Source organism: Lampris incognitus, chromosome 11, assembly GCF_029633865.1.
Source record: "Lampris incognitus isolate fLamInc1 chromosome 11, fLamInc1.hap2, whole genome shotgun sequence".
Classification (NCBI taxonomy): Eukaryota; Metazoa; Chordata; class Actinopteri; order Lampriformes; family Lampridae; genus Lampris; species Lampris incognitus.
The window spans coordinates 43748231-43776190 of record NC_079221.1 but is presented as its reverse complement, the minus strand read 5'-3'; the positions used below and the strand labels follow the sequence as shown (position 1 = coordinate 43776190).

The following is a 27960-nucleotide window of genomic DNA, read 5'->3' as shown; positions in this document are numbered from 1 at the left end:
GTTCACAAGCGCCGCAAAATGGACACTTCCGGTGCCGTCGAAGATGGCCGCCGTGTTAGCGCTGCTTGACAATGGCGGGTTTTTTTTCTTTTTATTTTTTTGTCTATTCGCTGGTTTTATTGAGAGTTTCTGTTAAATCCGCTGGGGAAGAAATGCCGCAGTGTCACCATTTTATATATATTTTGTTGTTAATTTTTAGATGTATTTTGGTTATACTTAACCTGTTGCGTCATCTTTAGCTTGTTGAGGTCGAGCTGACGTCGAAGCATTTTCATTGCCAACCATAGGCGTCTCTAGCCCATTTTTGGGGGTGCTGCAGCCCCCCTAAATTGAACCCCAGCACCCCTAAAATTGAAGATTTTTTATTTTTTGCTGTATGTCCATGTTTAATAAGCCGAAGAAATGTCAAAACCATATCCAGTATATGGTTTAAACGTAATATTTTAACAACAAAAATACAGCACCCCCCCATGCTTCGAAAATGGTTTGATCCACCCCCCCAAATTTATCTTGCCTGGCCGGCCAGCACTCTGGGCGCTCAGCACCCCTAAAGCTCTGATCCTAGAATCGCCCCTGTTGCCAACCATGATGCCCGCCATAGGCGTTTCTAGCCCATTTTTGGGGGTGCTGCAGCACCCCTAAATTGAACCCCAGCACCCCTAAAATTGAAGATTTTTTATTTTTTACTGTATGTCCATGTTTAATAAGCCGAAGAAATGTCAAAACCATATCCAGTATATGGTTTAAACGTAATATTTTAACAACAAAAATACAGCACCCCCCATGCCTCGAAAATGGTTTGATCCCCCCCCCCAAATTTATCTTGCCTGGCCGGCCAGCACTCTGGGTGCTCAGCACCCCTAAAGCTCTGATCCTAGAATCGCCCCTGATTGCCCGCCACGCTGTATGGTGCATTTGCCTATATATAACAACTTGAACTTGAAACCACCGTTCCGTGAACCTGTTTGGTACACGTGCATTCTTTCATTAGTAGATGGAGGAAAAAAGCCGGTCCGACAGCAGCTCACATGGAACATGACGCCTACAAGTCAGCTGGCACAATATCATATTTGTGTCCTCATCGTGTCGATCAAAAGTTGGATGTAGAAAAAACAAACGAGGTAAGGCCGAGGCACCTACTACGAGCTGTGGTACTTCTGTGACATCACTTTTGATATTCATGTCTGCTTAATTAGTTATGTGACACTATCCAGTTTAATGAAAACAGTGGAAAAAGAAACAAATATGTGTAGTATGATCCAATGTGTTTTCCGGTTTGGTAAAGTTTTTAAGTCTGAGTGCGTCACCAGCATTCAAAACAAGAATCTTGTCAATAGAGACAAAGACCTCTTCTGTATATACATTAGGGGTTTTCTTTCATTTTAAACAGGCTGTCAATATTAAACCTCTTAGGGGAGGGACAGGATTGAAAATAACAATTGCCCAAATCTTCGGAAACCAGCTGTGATGAGAGGTTGATTATCTGCTGCCATACTCAAACATTGCTTATGTCCTGAGCTCAGTCTAAGTTCCGCATTGTTCACTTCAAATCAAGGGAAGAGACAATGTGGGAGACAGGCAGCTGAGAGCATGGGTCAGCTGGAACAATACAAATCAGGGTGTGTTCTGGGAAAAGGCCGTCTCTTACCGACAGGCTGCATGCAGCAAATACTTTTGTTTCATTGTCTTTCCTTTCAGAGAAAAGAAAACCAGTACACAGGAGCATCAGTCAAGCAGTGTTCCACAAAGGATTCTGTACTTTAAAAAGGCAAGATAGAAAGAGTTATGTACAGGCATAAGATAGCAGACAGCTAACTTTGGTTTCTTTCCCTAAAAATCTTCCCCGACCATCTATAGCTTAATAACGTAACCCTGTATAACAGATTTTGATACTGGTCTTGAAGAAAGAAAACACCGGAATTATGAGGTTAAGATGAAAGGTAATTTGACACTCACTTTTTAGAAGACGGGAGGCTGAACGAGCTGGAAAACACCACTCTTGACAAACGGCAAGTTAAAAGAATCCTTTCATGAAAGAAACCGCACAACAGTTGTGTTTTTTTCTTCACCAGTGCCGTTGGCATTAATGGTAAAAGGAACATAACAGTAAACACTGAAAATATGTAACATATAGGTTTAAGCTCCCTACTTTCAACCTGAACCCATATATTGAAGTGGTGAACCTTAAATCGTGTTTCACATTAAAATCTTGGCCTTTTGAACTCACGGGTTTCAGTCATACTTCAGTTTCAGCCATTCAGTCAATACTGAACTGATTGCACAACTTTTCAAAACACAAAAGTCACAAAATATACTATAAAATGCTTCCAATATGTTCTGAATCCCATACAAAAAAATTGGCACTTCTGTCAGGAGAATCAGGTGTGTTTTGAAATCAGTAGACTATTTTCCAGTGCGTGGGCTGTTCACATTCTTTCTCAGCGTCCCCACAGAAACGGTTGTATGTGGTTTTGGGGTCAAAACCCAGGATCTCTCGCTCTTCGTGGATCCGGAAAGAGAAGGTGGATACAGATGTTCCAATGAAGACCCTGGAAATTTTGAATAAAAATGCTTCATAATTGCCAAATTTTTATCCAAGAAATCAATACCTTGCAATGCCACATGAAATCATGCCAAGGATCTTGAAACTACAGACTGTCATATAAAATCAGCCTTACTGGTATTTCAGGTTGAAATCTGTTCATTGGGTCAATTCATGAGCTGATGAATTTAAAAAAAAAAATCTTGGGTGGATTGGCTAACAATGAAGAAAAGAGAGTGATATGACCAACCTTGCATGTGCACAGATCCATTGGTCAATTATGGCAACTCCTCCATCTTTGAGGAGCTCCAAATCCTCCCAAGAAGCCTCAAAGCGTACCATCTCTGGTAGCCTCCTCTTCAGCAGCTCCAGCTCTGCCAAGGCATACAGCTACTTACAGTACTGGATGACATGAATGATTTATTGGCTTAATTTGAGTATTTAAAAGAAAAAAAGTTATATACTACTCTCTTCTTGAGATAAAACCTATCAGGGGTAACGTTTAACTAGCTGTCCTCTTACCATTGGTGACCTCTTCCCATCATTGGGAGGTGGGAATTTCATCAACATGCATTAAACGGAATACTCATACTGGTCGTAGCTGTAGCCAAATGAAAACATACGGCACTGGGAATAGCCTGAGAAATATTGGCTATCTCTATATCATTTTGGGTGATCTTAGGATGCACATTCTATTCCAGGCATGTGCAGAAATTACCTTCCTCGTCTGCGTCCGTCGCAACAAACACCTTATCAAGTTTGTGCTTCTTCATCAGGCTGCGGATTGTCTTCACAGCTCCTTTGAGGCTGGGTACATCCTCTCTGTGACCCCAAATGAAGTCTTTCCGGCGGAGGTGGACCCCCAGATATGGTCCGCCTTTAGCTGAACCCAGCTTAGACTAAGAAAAAAAGAAAAACAGTACAAACTTGTTGCAAACTTCTTACACCTAAATGCTGGCTAATAAAGCTTAAACTACCAATTATTTTTAGGTATAAATTAATTTATTCTGCAACCTATGGAACTGTGAAAAAAAACCCACTCAGAAACATACAAGTATCATACTCGAGTCATGAGCAAGTTTCTTTAATGCTAACTGAGAAAAATCTAACACATTAAAAGCAAAGCTTATCATGATTTTCAAAATTATCTCGTTATATGTTGTAGGGATAACACTTCATTATCAGGCATAATATTGAGCAGTCTGCTTGCGTCTCTTAAGGGCCCTGACACACCAGGCTGACAGTCGGCCGTCAGCCAATATCGGGTGAGCGTCTGTGACCCTAGTTTTTGCCGTGTGTCCTGCACTGTCGGCACCAGTCGGACCTGTCAGCAGCTTTCCGTCGGTGAGGGAGATCACTCTGATTGGCTGTTCAGCTTAGCGAATCAGTGCAGAGCGTACATGCTAGTCGGCCATCAGCTGTAGTCTTTGCTGTGTGCTCAAGTGCTACTTTTTGGCCCAGACGGCAGGCGACGCCTGGTTTGGTGTGTCTGGGCCCTAAAATGCCATTGAAATTGTGTGGAAAAGTGGTGGATACTCTGTCGTGAAAACTATAACCCTTACTTCCCGGTTTGCCATTGCCTTCAGTGGGCTACTTCGAAACAGGATACGTTGTTTAAGAAAATACAAATAATAACGCCACATCAGCTCTCATAGAGAATGCCACCGAATGCCTTGTGAAAACAGCGATTCACAGATTAATTGTTAATGAAGTGATATCCCTGCATCTCTATCTAGAGCAATCATGATTGTTTCCTTTTAAAACAGAAGAACCTCACTCACTTTCATACGAGTCCAGTCCTCATTGTATACAGTATGGTCACTGCTGTCTGTAGAGTTCAGGTTCTTAGCTCTGAACTCATCTCCTATGAGCCTCAGGTGTTTGGCAAAAACCATACTGCGGCGGGTCTGCATTAAATAAAAAGCCTTGTTTCAAGTGGTTACATCAAAATATGGCCTTTTTTTGGTGGTGGGGGGGGGGGATTTTTCCGCCCTTTTTCTCCCCAATTGTACTTGGCCAATTACCCCACCCTTACAAGCCATCCCGTTCGCTGCTCCACCCCCTCTGCCGATCCAGGGAGGGCTACAGACTACCACATGCCTCCTCCGATACGTGCAGTTGGCAGTTACTTCTTTTCACCTGACAGTGAGGTGTTTCACCAGGGGGATGTAGCACATGGGAGGATCGCGCTATTCCCCCCAGTTCCCCCTCTCCCCCGAACAGGTGCCCTGACCAACCAGAGGAGGCACTAGTGCAGCGACCAGGGCACATACCCACATCTGGCTTCCCACCAGCAGACATGGCCAATTGTGTCTGTAGGGACGCCCGACCAAGCCGGAGAAATATGGCCAGCTGGATCAAGATGAAGATCATATAATTCAGGTTATCATTGAAAATTTCATCAGAACTATTATAAGTGACTATAGCAGGACTTACATCCCAGTAGTCCTTCCCAGCGTAGTGGTCATGCAGAACTGTTTCTGCTCTGTCCAGCATTACTGATCTGCAAAAGAACAGTATTATGTAGCTGGCTAATAACACTATGGTGTAAACAATTTCACACACGATGCAGGGACCACAACGCACACACGGCTGTTCATTTCCATGCTTTACTAGGAGCTCTTCTTCTGTTGGTTACCACCCAGACAACAGCAATATAGAATACAGGTGCCAACTAGTGGTCACTGGTAGAATAGCATCATCCATACATAACAAACAGCATGGGTAAGCTAGCGCATCTCTTGACACTCACCGAGATCAGATGAAGCAACAAAAAAAAAATCCTCACTGAAGTAGACACCTTGCTGGTCTATTCGGCTTTTCCCAAATCAGTTTTACAAACCACTTAAAATTACTTTCACCCAATTTACAATACACAGCAGAAATCAGTTTGGTGTGTGTTTATTTGCCACTTCTGTGGACTCACGTTGCTGTGAGGTTTTTCTGAAGAACTGGGGCGAGGATCGATGCGTGACCTTGGGCTGACACACATGTGACATTCCTCGCTCGTGTCTCCTCGTAGCCCCAAAACCAGCCCCTTAGAAACAGACAGAGGTGAGACAGGTGGTTATGTATGGAGACAAGACACTGACTAGGGGCAGCTGGATGAACTGAACAACAGGGAAACTTGACTGTCACTATCTGTTAAGGATCTCCAGTGTTTCTCAATCATTGCCTTACTCTTTAATTACACAAGTATTTGGATTTCAATAAAAGGAGTTTTCTAAACTTTTTGATAATGTGCTGTGTGAAAAGGGTTACTCTACCTGTAATACCCCTGTTTGTCTTTGGAGAACATCAGTTTATCAATACAAGGTCGCTCATCTACTTTCTCCTCCCATTTCCCATCAGTCCACCCTTCAGCATAGTTCTGCAACACCAGAACCTGGTCAATGAATGGGCCTCCAGACTCTGAGCAAAAGAAGGACAAAATAAATTTAACAACTGCAAGCCAACAGAGATTTTCCATAATAAACGAGCTTATTGAAGTTATGTATAGGTTGTGTCTTAGCTGCTTTTTACCAAATAACTGTACAAGTAATCATGTGGTGAAACCACCTTTAAAATGCCATTACAAAATGAATAATTCACATATAATCAATAGTAATTCAAGACTGTTCATAGCAATAGTTATGAATGCGCTGTAATAATTTTAAGTCCTTATGCAACTTCCATGAGGCAATCCATATGCTTTGCATGTGCAACAAGTCAACTCAAATATGAGTAACGAGCGTTATCAACTGACTGGGCCTTTGGACCTGAAAATTATTAACTTTTTATGAATAAAACAACATTAAAAATAACTTATTAACGACATGTTGACTTAGAGAGACTAAGGGTGCAGGCCAAGAGTAAGTGATCGCCAAGACCCTAAATCACTCACCAGCCATAAATTCTTCATACTCCATGACAGGCACATTGACCTGCAGGCTTGTAAGGCTGAAGAACTCGCCCCAGGGAATGCGGACTTGGTGGATGTCAGGGCTCTGCCAGTGGTAGAGCCGGCCCCAGGGGGGAAGAACCAAGACCCAGTCATCTCCCTCCTTTCTCAGGGTCTTGACCAGGGATGCCATGCGGATGTACACATCCCGCCGCAAGTTGAAACCCTCTGGTGGGTTCACATCATACAGAAGGTAGCTAAGATGAAAAGAGACATTTGAGAGTCCTGAGAGAGGGGATCAATTGCAAGAATTGTCTGTCTATGAATACAAGAACAAACAAATTTAACAGAAAATTAAGGAATGTAGTTTTGATCCTCAATAGAAATTAAAGTTAGGTTCGGTTCCCTGTTGAGGGGGATGGGATATGGAGCTGGGGTCGAATACAATAACCCACAGTCGCAGGAGTTGTGCAGCAAATAGTGTCAATTGCTCAAGGTTAAAATCTTAGCCCCATCTTACATTTACATACTACCATTAGTTCATATAATCAATTAACATGAAATTTCTGATATTGTTATGCAGAACAATATGTATTAATCCCACTGATAGTTATAGGTAGCATAGCCACTTTTAAATCATGTAGCAAATGTATCATTCTTTACCCACCTGAAAAAGCCAATTCAAAAATACTCTTTATTCCTACACACCATTAAAAATAAACTGGTCTCACTTTAGGCTGACGCAAATTCAGTTGCTGGAATGGGAATACATTTATGATGGTTCCTCCAACCGAGTCAGCTCTAAAAATCATTATATTTCAATCAATTAAAAAGTGATATACAAATGAGGTTTATTCCAATGACAGTAGACCACTTAATATAAAAAGCAGGGAAAATAGAAAAGCAAAGACACGGCTCATTACAGTAAGGGGGAGTTAAGCAGCGCAACCATCCTTCTAAATGTAAATGTCTGCTTACTGTAAAGTTGAAACATCAAAAAGTGTAGCAACGTCTGCAGCCGATTTCACTTTTATTGATATGTGCACGAGTGTACATGTGCTCTTTGGTTAAGGGTAAGGATTAAGCACCTCGATTATGGGCACATAGACAAAACAGTATGACCGATGTGGCTCCAGCAAGTTAGAGCAGCATCATTGGCTGATAACCTATATAACTTTTGGGTTTTAAGCTGTGGGATCCAACCAAAGGCTGATCAGTCTTTGCCCATCAAGCCTTATCAAATGACTGTAAAGTCTTAAGAAAACGATGTACACTTCAACGTAGCTCGCCCAATACCACCACGGCCACCCAACTACCAGAATCAGAATCAGATTTATTGTTTGCACACACGTGGAATTTGGCTCCGGTTTCTTGGCTCTCAAGAGTACTTAACAAAGAATAACAACGCACTCTTCAAATATTGACTATATGCGGGCGAAATAAGGGGCAAGGATAAACTAGTGAACGCTGTTAACGCAATTATGATGAAAGGAGACATTCAAGTCTTTAAAACTAAAAAATGTCCTACACTTGTCAGCAGTGGTGGATCTAGAGATTTTTTCCTGGGGTGGCAAAGGGGTGGCAAGACTGTGTCCCAGAGGTGGCAGCTGCCACCCCTTTGCCACCCCGTAGATCCGCGCCTGTGAGGGGGGGGGGATTCTAAATCGGCGACTTCTGTTTGAGACGAGTTTTGCGCGGGTCTCATTGACCTTCACCATGCATGTACATAAAATATACTTTAAAAACATATTATCTGGTTTATAAACGGGGTGGCAAGACTGTGTCCCAGAGGTGGCAGCTGCCAGCCCCCTTGCCACCCCGTAGATCCGCCCCTGCTTGTCAGCGATATACCGTTATCCCCAAATCGGTCCCGGAGACCTGCGCGCACACGACTGAAGAAACTGCATACACCACGTTACGCAATATCCGGGGTAACAATTGAATAACATTTTGAAGGGCGATATCTCTTATTGACTGTTGATCAACGTTGTATATAGTTGTTGGTTTTTTTGTGGAGTGCATGCACGGTGCCATCGTGAGCTAGCGTGCTGCGTGCAGCTAGAACCCAGTCTCACCGTATGTCCCTGGCCGCCGCGACGGGTACGGTGGGCGAGCGGCTTGCGCTGAACACGTCGTCGGCGTTTCCCGCGGCTACAGCCGCCAAAACGACGAGGATATACGCCGGAAACCCGCTCACAAACTGCCCCGGCAGGGCACATAGAGCGGATAACAGCGGCGGTCCGTGCGCCATGTTTCCTTCTGGGAGCCACGCACTTCCGGGGGGAGGAAAGCGTCGGCAGTTGCCTAGCAACCGCGCAGCGGCCCTCGCCGACGCGCCTGCGAAGGAAGCGCTGGAAATCGAAAGTAATAGAAATAGATAAATAAACCCCCCCCACACACACATCAAGTCTAACTCAGTAAAGGACTGATTGAGAATAAAAAGAAACGTGAGCGGTTTGTTTTTTTTTTGTTTTTGTTCAAAACCTGGTTACACTTGTGCTTTCGGTCACAATTGATATCTACTACTACTTCCGGCTGCTCCCGTTAGGGGGTCGCCACAGCGGATCATCCGTTTCCCTTTCTTCCCGTCTTCTGCGTCTTCCTCTGTCACACCAGCCACCTGCATGTCCTCCCTCACCACATCCCTAAACCTCCTCTTCGGCCTTCCTCTTCTCCTCTTCCCTGGCAGCTCCATATTCAGCATCCTTCTCCCAATATACCCAGCATCTCTCCTCCACACATGTCCAAACCTTCTCAATCTTGCCTCTCTTGCTTTGTCTCCAAATCGTCCAACCTGAGCGGTCCCTCTAATATACTCGTTCCTAATCCTGTCCTTCTTCGTTACTCCCAGTGAAAATCTTAGCATCTTCAACTCTGCCACCTCCAGCTCCACCTCCTGTCTTTTCGTCAGTGCCACTGTCTCCAAACCATATAACTTAGCTGGTCTCACAACCATCTTGTAAACCTTCCCTTTAACTCTTGCTGGTACCCTTCTGTCGCAAATCACTCCTGACACACTTCTCCATCCACTCCACCCTGCCTGCACTCTCTTCTTCACCTCTCTACTGCACTCCCCGTTACTTTGGACAGCTGACCCCAAGTATTTAAACTCAAATGCCTTTGTCACCTCCACTCCTTGCATCCTCACCATTCCACTGTCCTCCCTCTCATTCACCCATAGGTATTCCGTCTCGCGCCTACTGACTTTCATTCCTCTTCTCTCCAGTGCATACCTCCACCTCTCCAGGCTCTCCTCAACCTGCACCCTACTCTCGCTACAGATCACAATGTCATCCGCGAACATCATCGTCCATGGAGACTGCTGCCTGATCTTGTCCGTCAACCTGTCCATCACCATTGCAAACAAGAAAGGGCTCAGAGCCGATCCTTGATGTAATCCGACTCCACCTTGAACCCATCTGTCATTCCAACCGCACACCTCACCATTGTCACACTTCCCTCATACGTATCCTGCACCACTCCTACATACTTCTCTGCAACTCCTGACTTCCTCATACAATACCACACCTCCTCTCTCGGCACTCTGTCGTATGCTTTCTCTAAATCTACAAAGACACAATGCAACTCTTTCTGGCCTTCTCTATACTTCTCCATCAACATTCTCTCAAAGCAAACATCACATCTGTGGTGCTCTTTCGTGGCATGAAACCATACTGCTGCTCGCTAATCATCACCGCTCCTCTTAACCTAGCTTCTATTACTCTTTCCCATATCTTCATGCTGTGGCTGATCAACTTTATACCTCTGTAGTTGCTACAGTTCTACACATCGCCCTTGTTCTTGAAAATCGGTACCAGTATGCTTCTTCTCCACTCCTCAGGCATCCTCTCACTTTCTAGGATTGTGTTAAACAATCTAGTTAAAAACTCCACTGCCATCTCTCCTAAACATCTCCATGCCTCCACAGGTATGTCATCAGGACCAACTGCCTTTCCACTCTTCATCCTCTTCATAGCTGCCCTCACTTCCTCCTTGTTAATCCACTGCACTTCCTGATTCACTATCCCTACATCATCCAACCTTCTCTCTCTCTCATTTTCTTCATTCATCAGCCCCTCAAAGTACTCCTTCCACCTTCTTAGCACACTCTCCTCGCTTGTCAGCACATTTCCATCTCTATCCTTGATTGCCCTAACTTGCTGCACATCCTTTGCAGCTTGGTCCCTCTGTCTAGCCAATCGGTACAAGTCCTTTTCTCCTTCCTTAGTGTCTAATCTGTCATACAACTCACCATACGCCTTTTCCTTTGCCTTTTCCTTTGCCACCTCTCTCTTTGCTTTACGCTGCATCTCTTTGTACTCCTGTCTACTTCCTTCATCTCTCTGACTATCCCACTTCTTCTTTGCCAACCTTTTCCTCTGTATAATTTGCTGTACTTCCTCATTCCACCACCAAGTCTCCTTGTCTTCCTTCCTCTGTCCTGATGACACACCAAGTACCTTCCTAGCTGTCTCCCTCACTATTTCTGCAGTGGTTGTCCAGCCATCTGGCAACTCTTCACTACCACCCAGTGCCTGTCTTAACTCCTGCCTGAACTCCACACAACAGTCTTCCTTCTTCAACTTCCACCATTTGATCTTCAGCTGTGTCTTCACTCGCTTCCTCTTCTTGGTCTCCAAAGTCATCCTACAGACCACCATCCTATGCTGCCTAGCTACGTTCTCCCCTGTCACCACCTTGCAGTCTCCAATCCCTTTTAGATGGCGCCTCCTACATAAGATATAGTCCACCTGTGTGCACTTTCCTCCACTCTTGTACGTCACCCTGTGTTCCTCCCTCTTCTTGAAATATGTATTCACCACAGACATTTCCATCCTTTTTGCAAAATCCACCACCATCTGTCCTTCCACATTTCTCTTCTTGACTCCATACCTTCCCATCACCTCCTCATCACCTCTGTTCCCTTCACCAACATGTCCATTGAAGTCCGTTCCAATCACCACTCTCACAATTGATATATGCCTGGTTAATAGTGCTATTTGTAAACATTTCATTTTGATCAATTTTGATTTAAATCTTTTAACATACATAAGCGTTAGTGTTTATGACAGTTTTAGTTATACATACACTACCGTTCAAAAGTTTGGGATCACCCAAACAATTTTGTGTTTTCCATGAAAGTCACACTTATTCACCACCATATGTTGTGAAATGAATAGAAAATAGAGTCAAGACATTGACAAGGTTAGAAATAATGATTTGTATTTGAAATAAGATTTTTTTTACATCAAACTTTGCTTTCGTCAAAGAATCCTCCATTTGCAGCAATTACAGCATTGCAGACCTTTGGCATTCTAGCTGTTAATTTGTTGAGGTAATCTGGAGAAATTGCACCCCACGCTTCCAGAAGCAGCTCCCACAAGTTGGATTGGTTGGATGGGCACTTCTTTGAGCAGATTGAGTTTCTGGAGCATCACATTTGTGGGGTCAATTAAACGCTCAAAATGGCCAGAAAAAGAGAACTTTCATCTGAAACTCGACAGTCTATTCTTGTTCTTAGAAATGAAGGCTATTCCATGCGAGAAATTGCTAAGAAATTGAAGATTTCCTACACCGGTGTGTACTACTCCCTTCAGAGGACAGCACAAACAGGCTCTAACCAGAGTAGAAAAAGAAGTGGGAGGCCGCGTTGCACAACTGAGCAAGAAGATAAGTACATTAGAGTCTCTAGTTTGAGAAACAGACGCCTCACAGGTCCCCAACTGGCATCTTCATTAAATAGTACCTGTTAGAGCCTGTTTGTGCTGTCCTCTGAAGGGAGTAGTACACACCGGTGTAGGAAATCTTCAATTTCTTAGCAATTTCTCGCATGGAATAGCCTTCATTTCTAAGAACAAGAATAGACTGTCGAGTTTCAGATGAAAGTTCTCTTTTTCTGGCCATTTTGAGCGTTTAATTGACCCCACAAATGTGATGCTCCAGAAACTCAATCTGCTCAAAGAAGTGCCCATCCAACCAATCCAACTTGTGGGAGCTGCTTCTGGAAGCGTGGGGTGCAATTTCTCCAGATTACCTCAACAAATTAACAGCTAGAATGCCAAAGGTCTGCAATGCTGTAATTGCTGCAAATGGAGGATTCTTTGACGAAAGCAAAGTTTGATGTAAAAAAAATCTTATTTCAAATACAAATCATTATTTCTAACCTTGTCAATGTCTTGACTCTATTTTCTATTCATTTCACAACATATGGTGGTGAATAAGTGTGACTTTTCATGGAAAACACGAAATTGTTTGGGTGATCCCAAACTTTTGAACGGTAGTGTATATATGTATTTTAGTTTTTACTCCTTGTTTAATGATGTTGTGCACTCGTTTTTTTTTTCTTTCAAAATAAGTGAAATTTATTAAGGTTCTTAGCATAGGCACAACCAGTAAAGCTCTAAATTTAAGGATTATTAGTATTGTTATGTATTTAACAATTAAGAACACAAATTTAAATTATACATTAAAACATTTTGAAATTTACAACATAATAACGCTTGTGTTCTCAGTCAAAAATGACCGGTGTGATTTCTGAAGAAGGAGCACACCTATTCAGAAGAACACCCGTTGGAATACGTTAAACATGACAAATAACAACGGTAACAATGATTTTCACTCTTAAAGCTTATCGGGGGGGGGGGAACTTATTGATACTTTATGAGGACCCCATAATATTTATGGGAAATGAACATGAACAATACAAGAACACGTGTTTGTGTATGTGTGGAAAAAGAGAGCGAGAGATAAGGTGGAAGAATGAACGACTGAGTGTGTTGGTGTGCGTCTGCACATTTGTGTGTGTGTATATGTGCACAAAGACAGTGAGATGGAGGGAAAGTGTAAGTGAATTTGCATGTATGTGTGCGTTTGTTCACGTATTCGTGGACATGAGTTGCAGTAAGTGACTATACTGGCATGTGCCTTGCAGATATACTTGTTGCACTTCTGGCACAAGACTGGTTTTCACATGTCTTGGGGTGCGGACATGGCCTCGCTTCCTCTTATCTCCTTTCCTCAGTGGAGTTGTTGCAGAGGCAGGTGTTCCCTGCCTGGCTTGTGCCGCCGTCACCACATGTGCTGACGCTGGTGTTTGTGGAGGGTGCTGTCGTCTCTGAATGAGTGGAGTCACCAGAGCTCTTCCGAGCTCTTCCAGAAAAAGTCTCCTCTTGTAGAACTTGCCCCGCTGCCACTTTATGTTTATCATCAACATATCTTGGTTTGGTGCCTCTTCATAAAGAATTTGTGATGACATAACAGAGTGCTCAATTATGCTGTATTTCTATACAGAGCAAATTAATTCAGCAGGAGGCAAAGAAAAATGCAATACCTTATCAATGCTGTGATTATAGTGTAGGATGATGTCTGGTTTCTTGTCCCGCCTGCCACCGATTTTTGCGTCCGTGTGAAGAGTGCTCATCAGCAGAACGTCCTTCGCATTTTTCTTAGGACAGTACGACACGAGTGTATGTGTCGAAGTAAAACCCAACATGGAAGAGAACCGTGCCCTGTCTTTCTTTCTTTCGGACCAGCTGTGATGGAAGTTCAGCCTTGTTCCTACGCACCGTCCCCACCATAGTCCACTTCCTCTTCAGAAGCTCCTCTCCAAGGGCATATGACGTAAAGACATCGTCACGGGTGATATTGTGACCTTTTAGCCCTTTTGTCATATCAAGGACATGCCTTGGTTTTTCTCTCGCCCTCCGTGCACTGGTTTTCCAGCATAAACTTGCATATTCCATGCATAGCTACTCCGGGCATCACAGGCTGCCCGTGTCTTGATGCCGGGTTTCCCAGGCTTGCTGGGAAAGGACAACGGCCTCTGAATGGGACCAGGCGCTCATCCACCGTGACCTCTGGGCCTGGACTGTATACAAGTGGAAGGCGTGAGAAAATCTGTAAAAGTGGTAGGTTGTAGAGCTGGGTATGTTTTGTGTGTGTGTACTTTATGATTCCCTTCTGTACAATAGCCTTGGATATTCATTTTACAGGACCGGTCATTTTTGACCAGAGACACTACAAATGAAACAACGTGTAAGAACATGACAAAAAAAAAAAGAAAACTCCATGAATTTCACTATAATTGTTTTTATGCATTAAAGTAGGTGGGGTGAAGGATGTCATGAAGCCTCATAGGTTTCAGATGAAATAACAGATTTTGATTACAGAGTGAAAGTATCAAAACGGTCATTCTTGACGGGAACACAGCATGGCGGTGTCGTTTTTGGGAATTTTGGGGTGTGTGTTTTTGTGTTGCACTGCTGTGGGCTGGGGGAGACGGAATTTCGTTTCTTTTGCCAAGTACATGAAATAAGTGACAATAAATTGTTCCTGATTGATAGGCATGTGTGCCAACCTGGCACGTGCCCCCCCCCCTCTCTGCCCACCACCGCAGTGGACACTCCTCCATGTCGACTTTGGCTTGTCTATACATTTATCAATACACTCCTCTTCCTCACCTTATATCCGTATCAGAGGAACCAAGCAAGAGGGACATCCACATCTTCTTCGGTGGCCGTCTCTCTGCGGCAGGGACGGCTGAAAGGTTTCCGTTTAAAGCCAGCGCCTCGTCCCTCTCATCTCTTTAAACGCACATCCTGAAATCTGGGTCAGGTGCAGCTTGTGATCTTCATCCATCTCGCGCTGTGAAATGAAACCACTTGTAACACTGCTTGTATAGATCTGTGACCGTAGCTATATACAGGTGTAATACTATTTCCTTGTAAGCCATCAAAACTAACCACATGGGACTTTAAGCAGGTCAAAAAAAAAATCAGGTAAAAAATAAAAAATGCCAGCGATCGCGTGTCTCTCACACACACACACACAAATTATGAAAAACTGTCCAGGACAGCTGAACATACAGCAGCTTGAATGCAATGTTATTTATTTGTTTATTTTTGTCCTCGTTGCTTGGGATGAATATATTTCCACAGGAATTCGTTCACCTGACTGAACACACACCGGCACCTGTGTTACCAGTAAGTTTAATTACAATTTTCTTCATATCCAAGTTAAACAGATGGTGGGCTCCGTTACCTACGGCAGATGTACAGACTTTAATTGTTTTTGCCCCTCTTGCTCTCGATCAGTGCGAGATTGGAAAAACAGAGTCCAGTACAAAAAAAAAAAAAAAAAAAAGCAGGAGGGAAAAATAATAATAAAAGGAAGAGCCAGGTGATCTGCTTTGAGATGGCGGGAGTTTGTATGTAATGTAAATGACAAATGAGAAAGTAAGCACTGTCCTATTCTTAATCCGTTTCAGACGCGAGTTACCTGAAAACTGCCGTCACATCATCGGACCGACAGGTCACGGTTACCTTTAGTGTGAATAATCCCTCGATCAATTAAATACAGCGACAATTACAGCAATTTAGTTTTTACAGCTGTAAATGATTATCATAACAGTTAGAACGGCTCACAGTTAGTTGTTATAATGATGAATATGAGGGGCTGCTACTTGAAATTGGATTAAAATATTTCCATTGCCATTATCTCTGAACAGTCTTAACATGTTTTGAAGTCCGATCGGTGCCAACACACTTCTGACTGTGGTCCCATACGATGCGCAGGGCGCCAGGAGGACTGACATGCATGTTCGACTGCAGAATGGAAGCCGTTTAAACCTCATCAAGACGTCCCATCATGATCGCAGGCCCAGTCATCCACGGTAGAGACCAGTACACAGTACATACAACCCGCCTGTCTGAGGGTTGGTGTGACTGTACACACTCTTGGGCTGCGATGCTCCTCTCAGTGGCTGTTGTCTTGGTCATATGTGAGCCACCTGTCTCCTGGCCTCGTCCATCACCTCAGCAAACAGGCTGGAATGTGCCCACGGCATCACGGGACTCTCCCGGAGTCCTACAGTGAGACAACCAATCACATCCGATAACAACAATCACCAAAAAAGAAAGACTCAAACGGAAGATGTTTGTCGCCATGTCTGCATCAAACCAAGTGAAGTACTACACGGGTACATTTAAACCACCTGGTATGAGTGACCCAGTTCTGGTTTTTTGCTCACAAGTGGCACAGATTGGAAATGTATTATGACCGTGTAACCAGGAAAAAAAAAGTCATAAGGAATTGGATATTGTCATACCTGATTTTGATCGTATTCATATGAGGAAATAAATCAGACAGAAATTACAAACCCCAATTCCAATGAAGTTGGGACGTTGTGTAAAACCTGAATAAAAACAGAATACAGTGATTTTGCAAATCCTTTTCCACCTATATCCAATTGAATACGCTACAAAGACAAGATATTTAATGTTCAAACTGATAAACTTTATTGTTTTTTTGCAAATATTCACTCATTTTGAATTTGATGCCTGCAACACGTTCCAAAGAAGCTGGGAGAGGGGCAACAAAAGACCGGGAAAGTTGAGGAATGCTCAAAAAACACCTGTTGGGAACATTCCACAGGTGAACAGGTTAACTGGAAACAGGTTAGTGTCATGACTGGGTATAAAAGGAGCATCCCTGAAAGGCTCAGTCGTTCACAAGCAAGGATGGGGCGAGGTTCACCGCTTTGTGAACAACTGCCTGAGCAAATAGTCCAACAGTTTAAGAACAACGTTTCTCAACGTACAATTGCGAGGAATTTAGGGATTTCATCATCTACAGTCCATAATATCATCAAAAGATTCAGAGAATCCGGAGAAATCTCGGCACGTAAGCGGCAAGGCCGAAAACCAACACTGAATGCCCGTGACCTTCGATCCCTCAGGTGGCACTGCATTAAAAACTGACATCATTCTGTAAAGGATATTACCACGTGGGCTCAGGAACACTTGGGAAAACCATCATCAGTTAACACAGTTCGTCACTACATCTACAAGTGCAAGTTAAAACTCTACCAGGCAAAGTGAAAGCCAGATATCAACACCACCCAGAAACGCCTCCGGCTTCTCTGGGCCCGAGCTCATCTGAGATGGACTGACGCAAAGTGGAAAAGTGTGCTGTGGTCTGACGAGTCCACATTTCACATTGTTTTTGGAAATCATGGACGTCGTGTCCTCCGGGCTAAAGAGGAAAAGGACCATCCAGATTGTTATCAGCCCAAAGTCCAAAAGCCAGCATCTGTGATGGTATGGGGGGGGGGGTTAGTGCCCATGGCATCATGGGTAACTTGCACATCTGTGAAGGCACCATTAATGCTGAAAGGTACATACAGGTTTTGGAGCAACATATGCTGCCATCCAAGCGACGTCTTTTTCAGGGACGTCCCTGCTTATTTCAGCAAGACAATGCCAAGCCACATCCTGAACGTGTTACACCAGCGGGGCTTCGTAGTAAAAGAGTGCGGGTACTGGACTGGCCTGCCTGCAGTCCAGACCTGTCTCCCATTGAACATGTGTGGCGCATCATGAAGCGCAAAATACGACAACGGAGACCCCGGACTGTTGAGCAACTGAAGTCGTACATCAAGCAAGAATGGGAAAGAATTCCACCTACAAAGCTTCAACAATTAGAGTCCTCAGTTCCCAAACGCTTACTGAGTGTTGTTAAAAGGAAAGGTGATGTAACACAGTGGTAAACACGCCCCTGTCCCAGCTTCTTTGGAACGTGCTGCAGGCATCAAATTCAAAATGAGTGAATATTTGCAAAAAAACAAAGTTTATCAGTATGAACATTAAATATCTTGTCTTTGTAGTGTATTCAATTGAATATAGGTGGAAAAGGGTTTGCAAATCATCGTATTCTGTTTTTATTTACGTTTTACACAATGTACCAACCTCATTGGAATTGGGGTGTGTAGAAATCTGCCAGTGTGACTCCTGTAACCACACAGATCAGGTTTTTCAGGTGATTGCTAATCACCCACCATTTAAGCTGCAACACTCTCTCACTCCTGGGGCATCCTGAGTGATGCGGTGCACACACGCTCATGTAGGCCTCACATGCAGGTGTTTCAAGTGCAAACCCAAGAGTTAAGGTGTAAGCATAGGGATTGGCTATGGATCAGTTTTTAAAAGTAGATGTCAACAGGCAGTCAAAAAATATGTTTATAGGCAAATAAAAAAAATCAGGGTTGGGCATCAAGACCAGCAGTATAAACATAGCCCAAGTCAGGAACTATACAAACCTGTACTTGCAGTCAAAGACAACACAGTTCTTTGCCGATGTTCCACATCTTGTACTATATAAAGGACATAGTGCCTTGCAAAAGTATTCAACCCCCGCATTCGTCACTAATTTCTGGATTATAAAAGATGCTCACACATCTGTTCCTGAACAATATTACTTTTGTAAACCCATAAGCTCTAACTACATTACATTACATTACATTACATTACAGTCATTTAGCTGACGCTTTTAACCAAAGCGACCTACAATAAGTGCATTTAAGGTAGGAAATCAGGAGAACTACTAGTCATCAGAGGTCATAAGTGCATCTAAACAAGCATCTAAGAGCAAAACCAGTGCTAAAGTAAAAGCGCAAGAAAGATATTTTTTTGTTTGAAATGAGTGAATACAATAAGTGCTACGAACAAGTAACAGGGTAGTAGTTCTTAAGGAGGTGAGTTTTCAACCTGCGCTGAAAGATGGGCAGCGACTCCGCTGTCCTGACACCAGTGGGGAGTTCACTCCACCACTGTGGGGCCAGGACAGAACAGAGCCGTGACCGGGTCGATCGGCAGCAAGGGCCTCTGAGCGACGGGGCAACCAGGCGTCCCGAGGCAGCAGAGCAAAGGGGTCGGGCGGGGGTGTAGGGCTTGACCAAGGCCTGGAGATAGGAGGGAGCTGTTCCTTTCACTGCCCTGTAGGCTAGCACCAGAGTCTTAAACTGGATGTTCCCAAAGCTAAAATAAGTTATGTTTTGCTGACATTTTAATTAATAATTAAAAACTACAACATAGTGTCTGCATAAAGTATTCAACCCCCACATATCAGTACTTTGTAGAGTACTCTTTTGCTGCAATAACAGCCATGAGTCTCTTGGGGTAAGTATGTATAAGCTTTGCACGTTCTTCTGCAGTAATTTTTGCCCATTCTTCTTGGCAGAATTTGTACAGGTCTTGCAGATCGATGAGATGGGGCCTCTGGACTGTGATTTTCAGTCTGTGCCATGGGTTTGCAATGGGGTTGAGGTCCGTACTTTGACTTGGCCACTCCAAAACGTTCGCCTTTTTGTTGCCGAGCCATGCCACATTGGTGCTTTAGCCTTGTGCTTAGGATCATTGTCCTGCTGGAAGGTGAACCTTCTCCTAAGCTTCAGTTTTATGGCAGACTGCAACAGGTTTTCTTCCAATATTTCCCTGTATTTACCTCCATCCAATCTTCCCTCACTTTGAACAAGGTTCCCAGTGCCTGCAGATGACAAGCAACCCCATAGCATTATGCTGCCGCCGCCATGCTTCACTGTAGGTACAGTGTTTTTTAGGGCATGAGCAGTGTTAGGTTTGCACCACACACAACGCTTTGAGTTTTGGCCAAAAAGCTCAAATTTAGTCTCATCTGAGCACAAAACCTTTACCCACGTCCTAACCGGGTCTCTCTCATGCTTGGTAGCAAACTCCAAGTGTGCTTTTATATGCAGTTTTGAACAACGGCTTCTTTCTAACCACCCTCCCATACAGGCCAGATCTATGCAGAGCCTGTGATATGGGTGACTCATGCACATTTACTCCAGTTCCAGCCATTGACCTCTGGAGCTCCTTCAGAGTGATTGCAGGATCATCTGTGGCTTTCTTCACCAGCCCACGTCTTGCTCGGACACTTGGCATTGAGGGACGGCCTGTCCCACAAAGCATCTGGGTGGTGTGATACAGCTTCCACTTTCTGACAATGGATCCAACAGTGTTCCATGGGACAGCCAAACACTTGGATATTGTTTTGTATCCCTGTCCCGCCTTCGGCATTTTAATCACCTTGTCTCTTACTTCAGTATTATGCTGCTTTGTCGGCATTTTCTGTTGGAGCTCACGCCCGGCTAGTGAACTTTACACAAGAGTGCTTTTTATACCCATAAACAAGACCGTTACTTTAATGTCTTACAGGTGCACAAAATTATGTCCACTTGTGTTTACCTGAGTTTGTTTTAGGAATAATTTGTCATTTGGGTAAACTTGGAGCTTAAAGAGCGCACGGGATTGAATACTTATGCAAGCACTATAGTTTAGTTTTTGATTTATTAATAAAAAGTCAACGAAACATAACTTATGTTGGCTTTTGGAACATGCTGTTAGAGTTTATGGGTTCACAAAAATAATATTGTTCAGGAACAGATGTGTGAGTATCTTTTATAATCCAGAAATCAGTGATGACTGTCAAGGGGGTTGAGTACTTTTGCAAGGCACTGTAACAAGGTATATATATCCATCCATCCGTCCATTATCCAAACCGCTTATCCTGCTCTCAGGGTCACGGGATGCTGGAGCCTATCCCGGCAGTCACTGGGCGGCAGGCAGGGAGACAGCCTGGACAGGCCGCCAGGTCATCACAGGGCCGACAAACACACACACTCACACATATTCACATCTAGGGACAATTTGGTATGGCCGATTCACCTGACCTACATGTCTTTGGACTGTGGGAGGAAACCGGAGCACCCGGAGGAAACCCACGCAGACACGGGGAGAACATGCAAACTCCACACAGAGGACGACCCGGAACGACCCCCCAAAGGTTGGACGACCCCGGGGCTCGAACCCAGGACCTTCTTGCCGTGAGGTGACCGTGCTAACCGCTACACCACCATTGCCGCCCAGGTATATATATAGTTTTAAATTTTTACAAATAGAGATAGAACATACAGATAGGTGACAAACTAAAGGAAAAGCCAACATAAAGTGTGTTAGTAAGATATTGGTCCACCAAAACATCTTCAGTGCTCCTTGTCATAGATTCTACAAGTCTCTGAACTCAACTGGAGGGATGGAACAATATTTTTCCAAAAGATTCCCTCATTTGGTGTTTTGATGATGGTGGTGGAGAGCGCTGTCAAACACGCCGGTCCAAAATCTCCCATAGGTGTGCAGAAGGGTTGAGATCTGGTGACTGTTAAGGCTATAGCATATGATTTACATCTCCGTCCTCATCAAACTATTCAGTGACCCCCTCGTGCCCTGTGGATGGGGGCATTGTCATCCTGGAAGAGACCACTCCCATCAGGATAGAGATGTCTCATCATAGGATAAATAACTTTGTATTGATCTGCAGTGACCCTCCCCTCTGAGGGGACAAGTGGACTCAAACCATGCCAGGAAAATGTCCCCCACTGTATAACAGAGCCCCCACACCCCCTCACTGTAGGGGTCAAGTATTCAGGGTTTTCCTTTCATTTTTCACCTGTCTATACCTTTAGATATGTAAAATATCCGGCACGGATATCATCATGCCTTGCCGATATCTCTGCGTGGATGAAAGAACGCCACCTTCAACAGATCAACATCCAGCTCGGATCAACCCAACTCCTGCCCACAAAGTCTGCCCGAAACCTGGGTGTCATGGTTGATGACCGACTAACCTTTAAGGTTCACATGGCCTCGATTGCTCGGTCGTGCCGATTTGCCCTGTACAACATCAGGAAAATTTGACCCTACCTGTCTGAGCATGCAGCACAACTCCTGGTACAGGCTCTTGTTATATCATGCATTGACTACTGCAACTTTCATACCTCTGCAAATGATCCAGAACGTGGCGGTGTGTCTGGTCCTCAACCAACCCAAAACAGCACGTGTCACCCCGCTGTCCATATCCCTCCACTGGCTCCCAGTTGCTGCCCGCATCAAATTCAAAACCTTAATGCTCGCTTACAAAACAGCGACTAAAGCGGCTCCCGCCTACCTGAACTACCTCATTTAGGTCTCCACTCAGTCCCGCTCACTATGCTCGGCCAATGAAAGGCGCCTGGCACTTCCGCCGCAACAGAGCCCTATGTCACTAGCCGGACTCTTCTCTTCTGTAGTTTCCCGGTGCTGGAACGAGTTACCAAATGCCATTCAATCCACTGAGTCCCTCCTCCATCTTTAAGAAGTTAAAGACCCAGCTCTTTCTCAAACACCACACCTGATGGTATTAATATTAAAAAAAACCACAAAAAAAAAACCAATCTCTTCTATGTACCCTGTGCATTGCCTTTGTGCACTGCCTGTTGACACCTATGTCCTACTGGACTTGAACCTAATTTTTTGGCACTTACTTGCATTGTCGCCCCCTGACTAGATGCTTGCCTGTTGCTGTATTAACTCTCGGATGGAATAGTCGCTTTGGATAAAAGCGTCTGCTGAACGACATAGTAAACTGTAATAAAAATAACTTTTTTTCATTTTTCTTAAGAGGCCACTGTACCTTTGAGCAGACACTGGCGAACCTCCTGGGCTTCGTACCCCAGGCCCGTGCTGTGGGTGAAGTTTAGCGGCAGCGGCGCATCTGGGAGGGGGAACTGCTTCTCCTTCCCATTCACCTCCAAGGCGGTGGGGCACCACATGTGGCGGGGTACCTTGCGTGGAAATACATCACTGTCACGCCTCGCCGCACTCAGTATGGAGCACATATGGAGAGCTTTCAGCACCTGACAGCTTGCTGGATAACAGTAATCCACTTATTCCATAAGTCCTATTAATGGCGTCTTCAATCAAAAATTATCTGGTGAACTCAACGGGACTGTGAGCTCGTGAGGGTTTTTTTCATCTATCACGCCAGTCAGCACATCCAGGTCACAGGGATGCTCAGCTGCATCTGTACTTCGATCCATTACTGTACAACTTCATAACTCAATTACTTCTAATGACAGTTTGACCTTCTGTTGGACAATAATTACTGTTATAGGCTATATGTGTAGCATTTAGTAGTCTACTTTATACTGCGTTTAGAAAATACTCTTCTCCCAGTGTGTATGTATTTATGTTAACATGGTTCTTACCAATGCAAATCATTTGTGAACACTGTAAAGAGATGGCCCATGTTTCTTGATGTTGAACATTTTTTTTAGGACTCTTAAAAAAAAAAGGTGGCAATAGCTTAGCCCTGTGATGACAGACCTTACATAGGCAGTCTTGTATAAATTAGCCAATGAGTGATTATCGAGTAAAAATAGCTGAGCCTAAAAATGAAACTATAAAATACACCAGATCAGGTTTCCGCTTTATGTTTTCTAGATAAAAATATACCAGAAATAAAATGTGCATGTACGTGTGTGTGTGTGTGTGTGTGACCACAGTACCTTAATGGTGCCCTTGGTTCCGGTGATCACGGCATCGTTGGTCAGCATCATGGTGATGGAGCAAGTGCAGACAGCCATTCTGTTCCCGGAGAACTTCAGGACCAAAACTACCGTCCCATCAACACCTGGACCAAAGGCAGGACAAAAACTTCAACATTTCTTAGGAGCACAGACTGTTTCTTGCAGCCAGCAGAAAATAAATCCATGCCATAAATGAATAGGCTGTCTTAGAAAAAAATCCAAATCAAAATGCCTTTTCAAAACACAAAATGTATTGCTGTTGGGAAAACAAAGCACGGATTTCTTCTCTGTAAAATCTGTAATCATCTTGTCATCCACGCATTTAAGCTCAGTACTACCATTTAAGTGTACCACATTTTAATTCTGTACTTCTCTTTCTACTTGATTAAATGTCACATATGATTAAATGGTGCATATTTAACTTAGGAAAGGTAACGAATTTGTTCAAAGGATTTTTTTTTTATATATATATATACTCAAATCTGTGCAGCAAAATAATGAAGCAAAATAATGCGAGCGAAATGCACACGCGCCCCTCCATCACCTGTGTCTATGCAGTGCCCTGTGGCTTGGATGGACTCCGGCCTTTCCCCATTGAAGACCATGAAGACAAACTGGAGGCAGTAGACTCCCAGGCTCAGCAGGGCTCCTCCGCCCAGCTCCCTCTCTGCCAGGCGAGGGATGTGTGTGAGCGGAGTCCCCAGGTCAGCCCTCACCATCTGCACCTCGCCCACTTCACCTTCACCCAGCAGCTGTCGGATTTCCACCGACACGGGGAAGAAACGCGTCCAAATTGCCTGGAAGGAGATGGCATGGAAAGACAGAGTGACGTAGTGAAATGGACCTGTGCTACTAGTACATGTTCTCCTTCCTCAGTGAAGTACAAGTACACTCCACACAAAGTTTCTGGATTTATTTATGGTGGAGAATAACGTGTATCTGAGAGGGAGTTGAGTAGTAGGCAGATTGAATATACAGCAGTTTACTGTCACCACAAACTCATGGCAGTCAATAATAGCTGGCTGATGAGTAGAAGTCTTTAAATTGTTTATATGTACAAGTGGATTGGCAGCCTGTCCAGGGTGTCTCCCCGCCTGCCACCCAGTGACTGCTGGGATAGGCTCCTGCATCCCCGCGACCCTGAGCAAGGATAAGCGGTTTGGATAATGGATGGATGGATGGATGGATGGATGGACCTGTGATTGTCTATCTAGTACATGAAGTACCTCCATGAGAAATACATTGTTCTCCTGTGCAGCAGTGATAAGCTCCTGCACCTCCCCTCTATTCATGGCTAGGGGCTTCTCGATCAACACATTTTTCTTCGACTTGATGAAGAGTTTGCCAGGGCTCAGATGGTGAGGATGAATGGTCCCAACATACACCACATCTGCAGAGAGAGCAAGAGAGAGAGAGAGAGAACCATAATGTGATGGCAGTCAGTGGCGCCCCCAAGGGGTGGCCACGTGTTGCATATGCAGAATATGCTTCTGATTATGCATAATATGCTTCTATCTGATATTTTCATTTTTCATTTCTGGACATACACAATGTAACAAGGAATCGTCTAACCTGTTACAATATATACCGATACATGACACATTGAAACTCAAAATGTTAACGGTACCGTATTAGTCTATTCAGTAACATTAACTGTGAAAAATGAGAAGCCGAAGTGTTTCAGCGTGCGATCCCTTAACTTGACAGTTTTCAGCTAGCCTGTACAGAATACTGCATTAGCATGATAGACTTCCTGAAAGGCAGTCATGGCTTTTGGTTTTGGTGGGCCACCCCAAGATTTGCAGTGGCCCCATTTGGCCGCCCCTATGAAACATTTCTGGGGGCGCCACTGATGGCGGTATAGAACACACTTAACCAGAACGAGATGTTCGTCTCAGGTTTGGACAAGGTAGAGCCAATCACCGGCACCAGACTCCAGTGACGGAACCCACCAATATCAGGGTCGCGTGCCAGTTCCTCGTAACTTCCGTAGGCTCGAGGGACGTCGTGCTTCTTCGCGAAGTCTCGAGCGCGCTGCAGACTCCTGGCAGCAACAGCCACAACCTGCGGACTCAAAACACCACACAGTCACACGCGGCGCCCTCACCTGTCGCGCCCTCACCTGTAGCGCCCCCACCTGTAGCGCCCTCACCTGTCACGCCCTCACCTGTACAGCCCTCACCTGTGGCGCCCTCACCTGTACAGCCCTCACCTGTAGCGCCCCCACCTGTAGCGCCCTCACCTGTCACGCCCTCACCTGTCACGCCCTCACCTGTACAGCCCTCACCTGTAGCGCCCCCACCTGTAGCGCCCTCACCTGTCACGCCCTCACCTGTAGTGCCCTCACCTGTCGCGCCCTCACCTGTAGTGCCCTCACCTGTCGCGCCCTCACCTGTAGTGCCCTCACCTGTAGCGCCCTCACCTGTAGCGCCCCCACCTGTCGCGCCCCCACCTGTAGCGCCCCCACCTGTAGCGCCCTCACCTATAGCGCCCTCACCTGTCGCACCCCCACCTGTAGCACCCCCACCTGTCGCGCCCTCACCTGTAGCGCCCCCACCTGTAGTGCCCTCACCTGTCGCGCCCTCACCTGTAGCGCCCCCACCTGTCGCCACGCCGAACAGCCAACAGGGTTTTGTTGGCCTTGTCAAGTTACTCAGTACACGACAAAATAAGGCCAGAATCACGCCAGCATGCCACGTCAACATGACTTTGGCGTCGTCATCTCTGCGATGGGCGTTGTTAATTTTTTTTAAGATGCCTCGCGACGAAACCACTGCGGGAAATGAGACGCGTGACTTCCGGCTCGGTCGTTCAACGCTGCGCTGTTATGAAACGAGCATGATGTTTTTCCCGTGTAAGGGCTGAGGGGGTGGGGTGTGGGGGGGTAGCAACTATTTAGGGGCTCACTCGATCCATTTCCTAACGCTGGGTCAAATGACAAAGACAGGAAATGAACACGGCCCGTCCGTGGAAGTCCAACACAATCGCACGCGAACCACGGGGGTGGGGGAGATCGACTCGGGCATGTACCTCGTGGTCCCCGGGGGATAGAGTCCTCAGCGCGGCTGTGAAGTCGTGGCTGATTTGCCCTGCACCGCATATGGCCCAGCGGGTCGCCATTCCGCCTTCGGGTGGATGCGTGGTAGGAGATCCCGGGCGGCGGTGTGTCGCCCGCTCGCCTCGCCGCCACGATGGGAAAATGGTGTGATTTTTAAAATGCCCACTAGGTGTCGCTAAGAACCAAGTAGTGTCAGAGGAAGCGGCGGCGGCCCCCCCCCCCCCGGTCGTTGCTCCTGTCCTCTGCCGAGGCGAGAGTGTGTGCGGCGCTGCGGAGGGGGCTTTGTGTTCCTTCAGAACTAGGAGCCCGTCGCCTACCCCAGCAAGTAAGTGTGTTGATCCGACACCCGGAGCACCCGGAAGTGCAGGTTTTCCTCCTAACCAATCACAGCACCGCGTGATTTCACCGTCCAACACGCTTCCGGTCAGTGAGAAGAGGCTAACCGGTGAAATCAGCCGGGCATTGGTGACCGGCTGGAATGAAAACCGGCGTACCGGTTGGTTCTCGGTGGCTCGGGGTTGCCAGTGCGTAGGCCAGAAGGCCCGGGTGGAGCGACACCATCCGCGGCATGCTTTACGGCGGACGGGGAGGAGGGAGGCGTTACGGATCTGCGTGTCAGCGCTGACGAACACCACAGGCTGTGGTGCGTTCAGCGGCTCCTCGTCTCTCCCACTGTGGAGCCGGTCTCCACAGGGGAGCCGGGGCTCCTCCTTCCTTTCCCAGCCTGCAGAGTGGTGGGAACCGGGCACGGAACACTCCGAAATGGTGCGCTATTTTTACCTCTGCGCACAATCCATTGAGGCCTGCTCCCCGGAGACCTGCCGTCGGCACCCTCCACAAGCCGCGGAATGTAACCTCCGTACAGCAACCCCCCCCCCGCATCACCCCCCCACCCCAGATGTGATGGAAAACATCTGGCCAGCTGTTAAACTACAAGGCCTCGCTGTCCACTCCCACTGCTCGCACCCCGAGGCCTTTCCCGAACCCGGACGACCCGTGTGTGTGTGTGTGTGTGTGTCTGATGAGTAGTAACCAAAACCCCTGGGGGGGGGGGGGGATGTGGGACTTAATCACATGTACTGATGGCAGATATAATAACACCGTTGCCCACATGTTGGGGTGCATGAGAGGACTGCTCTGCACAGAGCCGATGGCAAATGCCCATGAGTCCATTCCTCTGAACGCCCCCCCTCCCGTTCACTTTCGATTTAGGCAGAGAATAAATACATACCTTCCTTTTTCATTCCCAATACATTTTAAATAAACCATGCCTCACTGCCTTG

The 27960-nt window shown here is 45.6% G+C and overlaps 2 protein-coding genes across 2 annotated transcripts; both read right to left on the bottom strand.

The window, feature by feature from the left end:
• Positions 1–1274: 1274 nt before the first annotated feature.
• pofut2 (protein O-fucosyltransferase 2) lies at positions 1275–8695 on the bottom strand. The gene is made up of 9 exons (XM_056289908.1): positions 8498–8695; positions 6426–6679; positions 5809–5953; positions 5469–5579; positions 4979–5045; positions 4324–4449; positions 3261–3441; positions 2793–2916; positions 1275–2549 (listed from the first exon to the last, which is right to left on the bottom strand). Exons 1-9 carry the CDS (start codon positions 8671–8673, stop codon positions 2396–2398), a joined length of 1338 nt encoding a protein of 445 aa, XP_056145883.1. The 5' UTR covers positions 8674–8695; the 3' UTR covers positions 1275–2395.
• Positions 8696–15305: 6610 nt separating this feature from the next.
• On the bottom strand, positions 15306–27042 carry LOC130120903 (trans-1,2-dihydrobenzene-1,2-diol dehydrogenase-like). The gene is made up of 7 exons (XM_056289716.1): positions 26650–27042; positions 25572–25683; positions 24846–25009; positions 24164–24416; positions 23599–23723; positions 22725–22875; positions 15306–16286 (listed from the first exon to the last, which is right to left on the bottom strand). The coding sequence occupies exons 1-7, from the start codon at positions 26737–26739 to the stop codon at positions 16195–16197; spliced, it is 987 nt and encodes a 328-aa protein (XP_056145691.1). The 5' UTR covers positions 26740–27042; the 3' UTR covers positions 15306–16194.
• Positions 27043–27960: the final 918 nt, after the last annotated feature.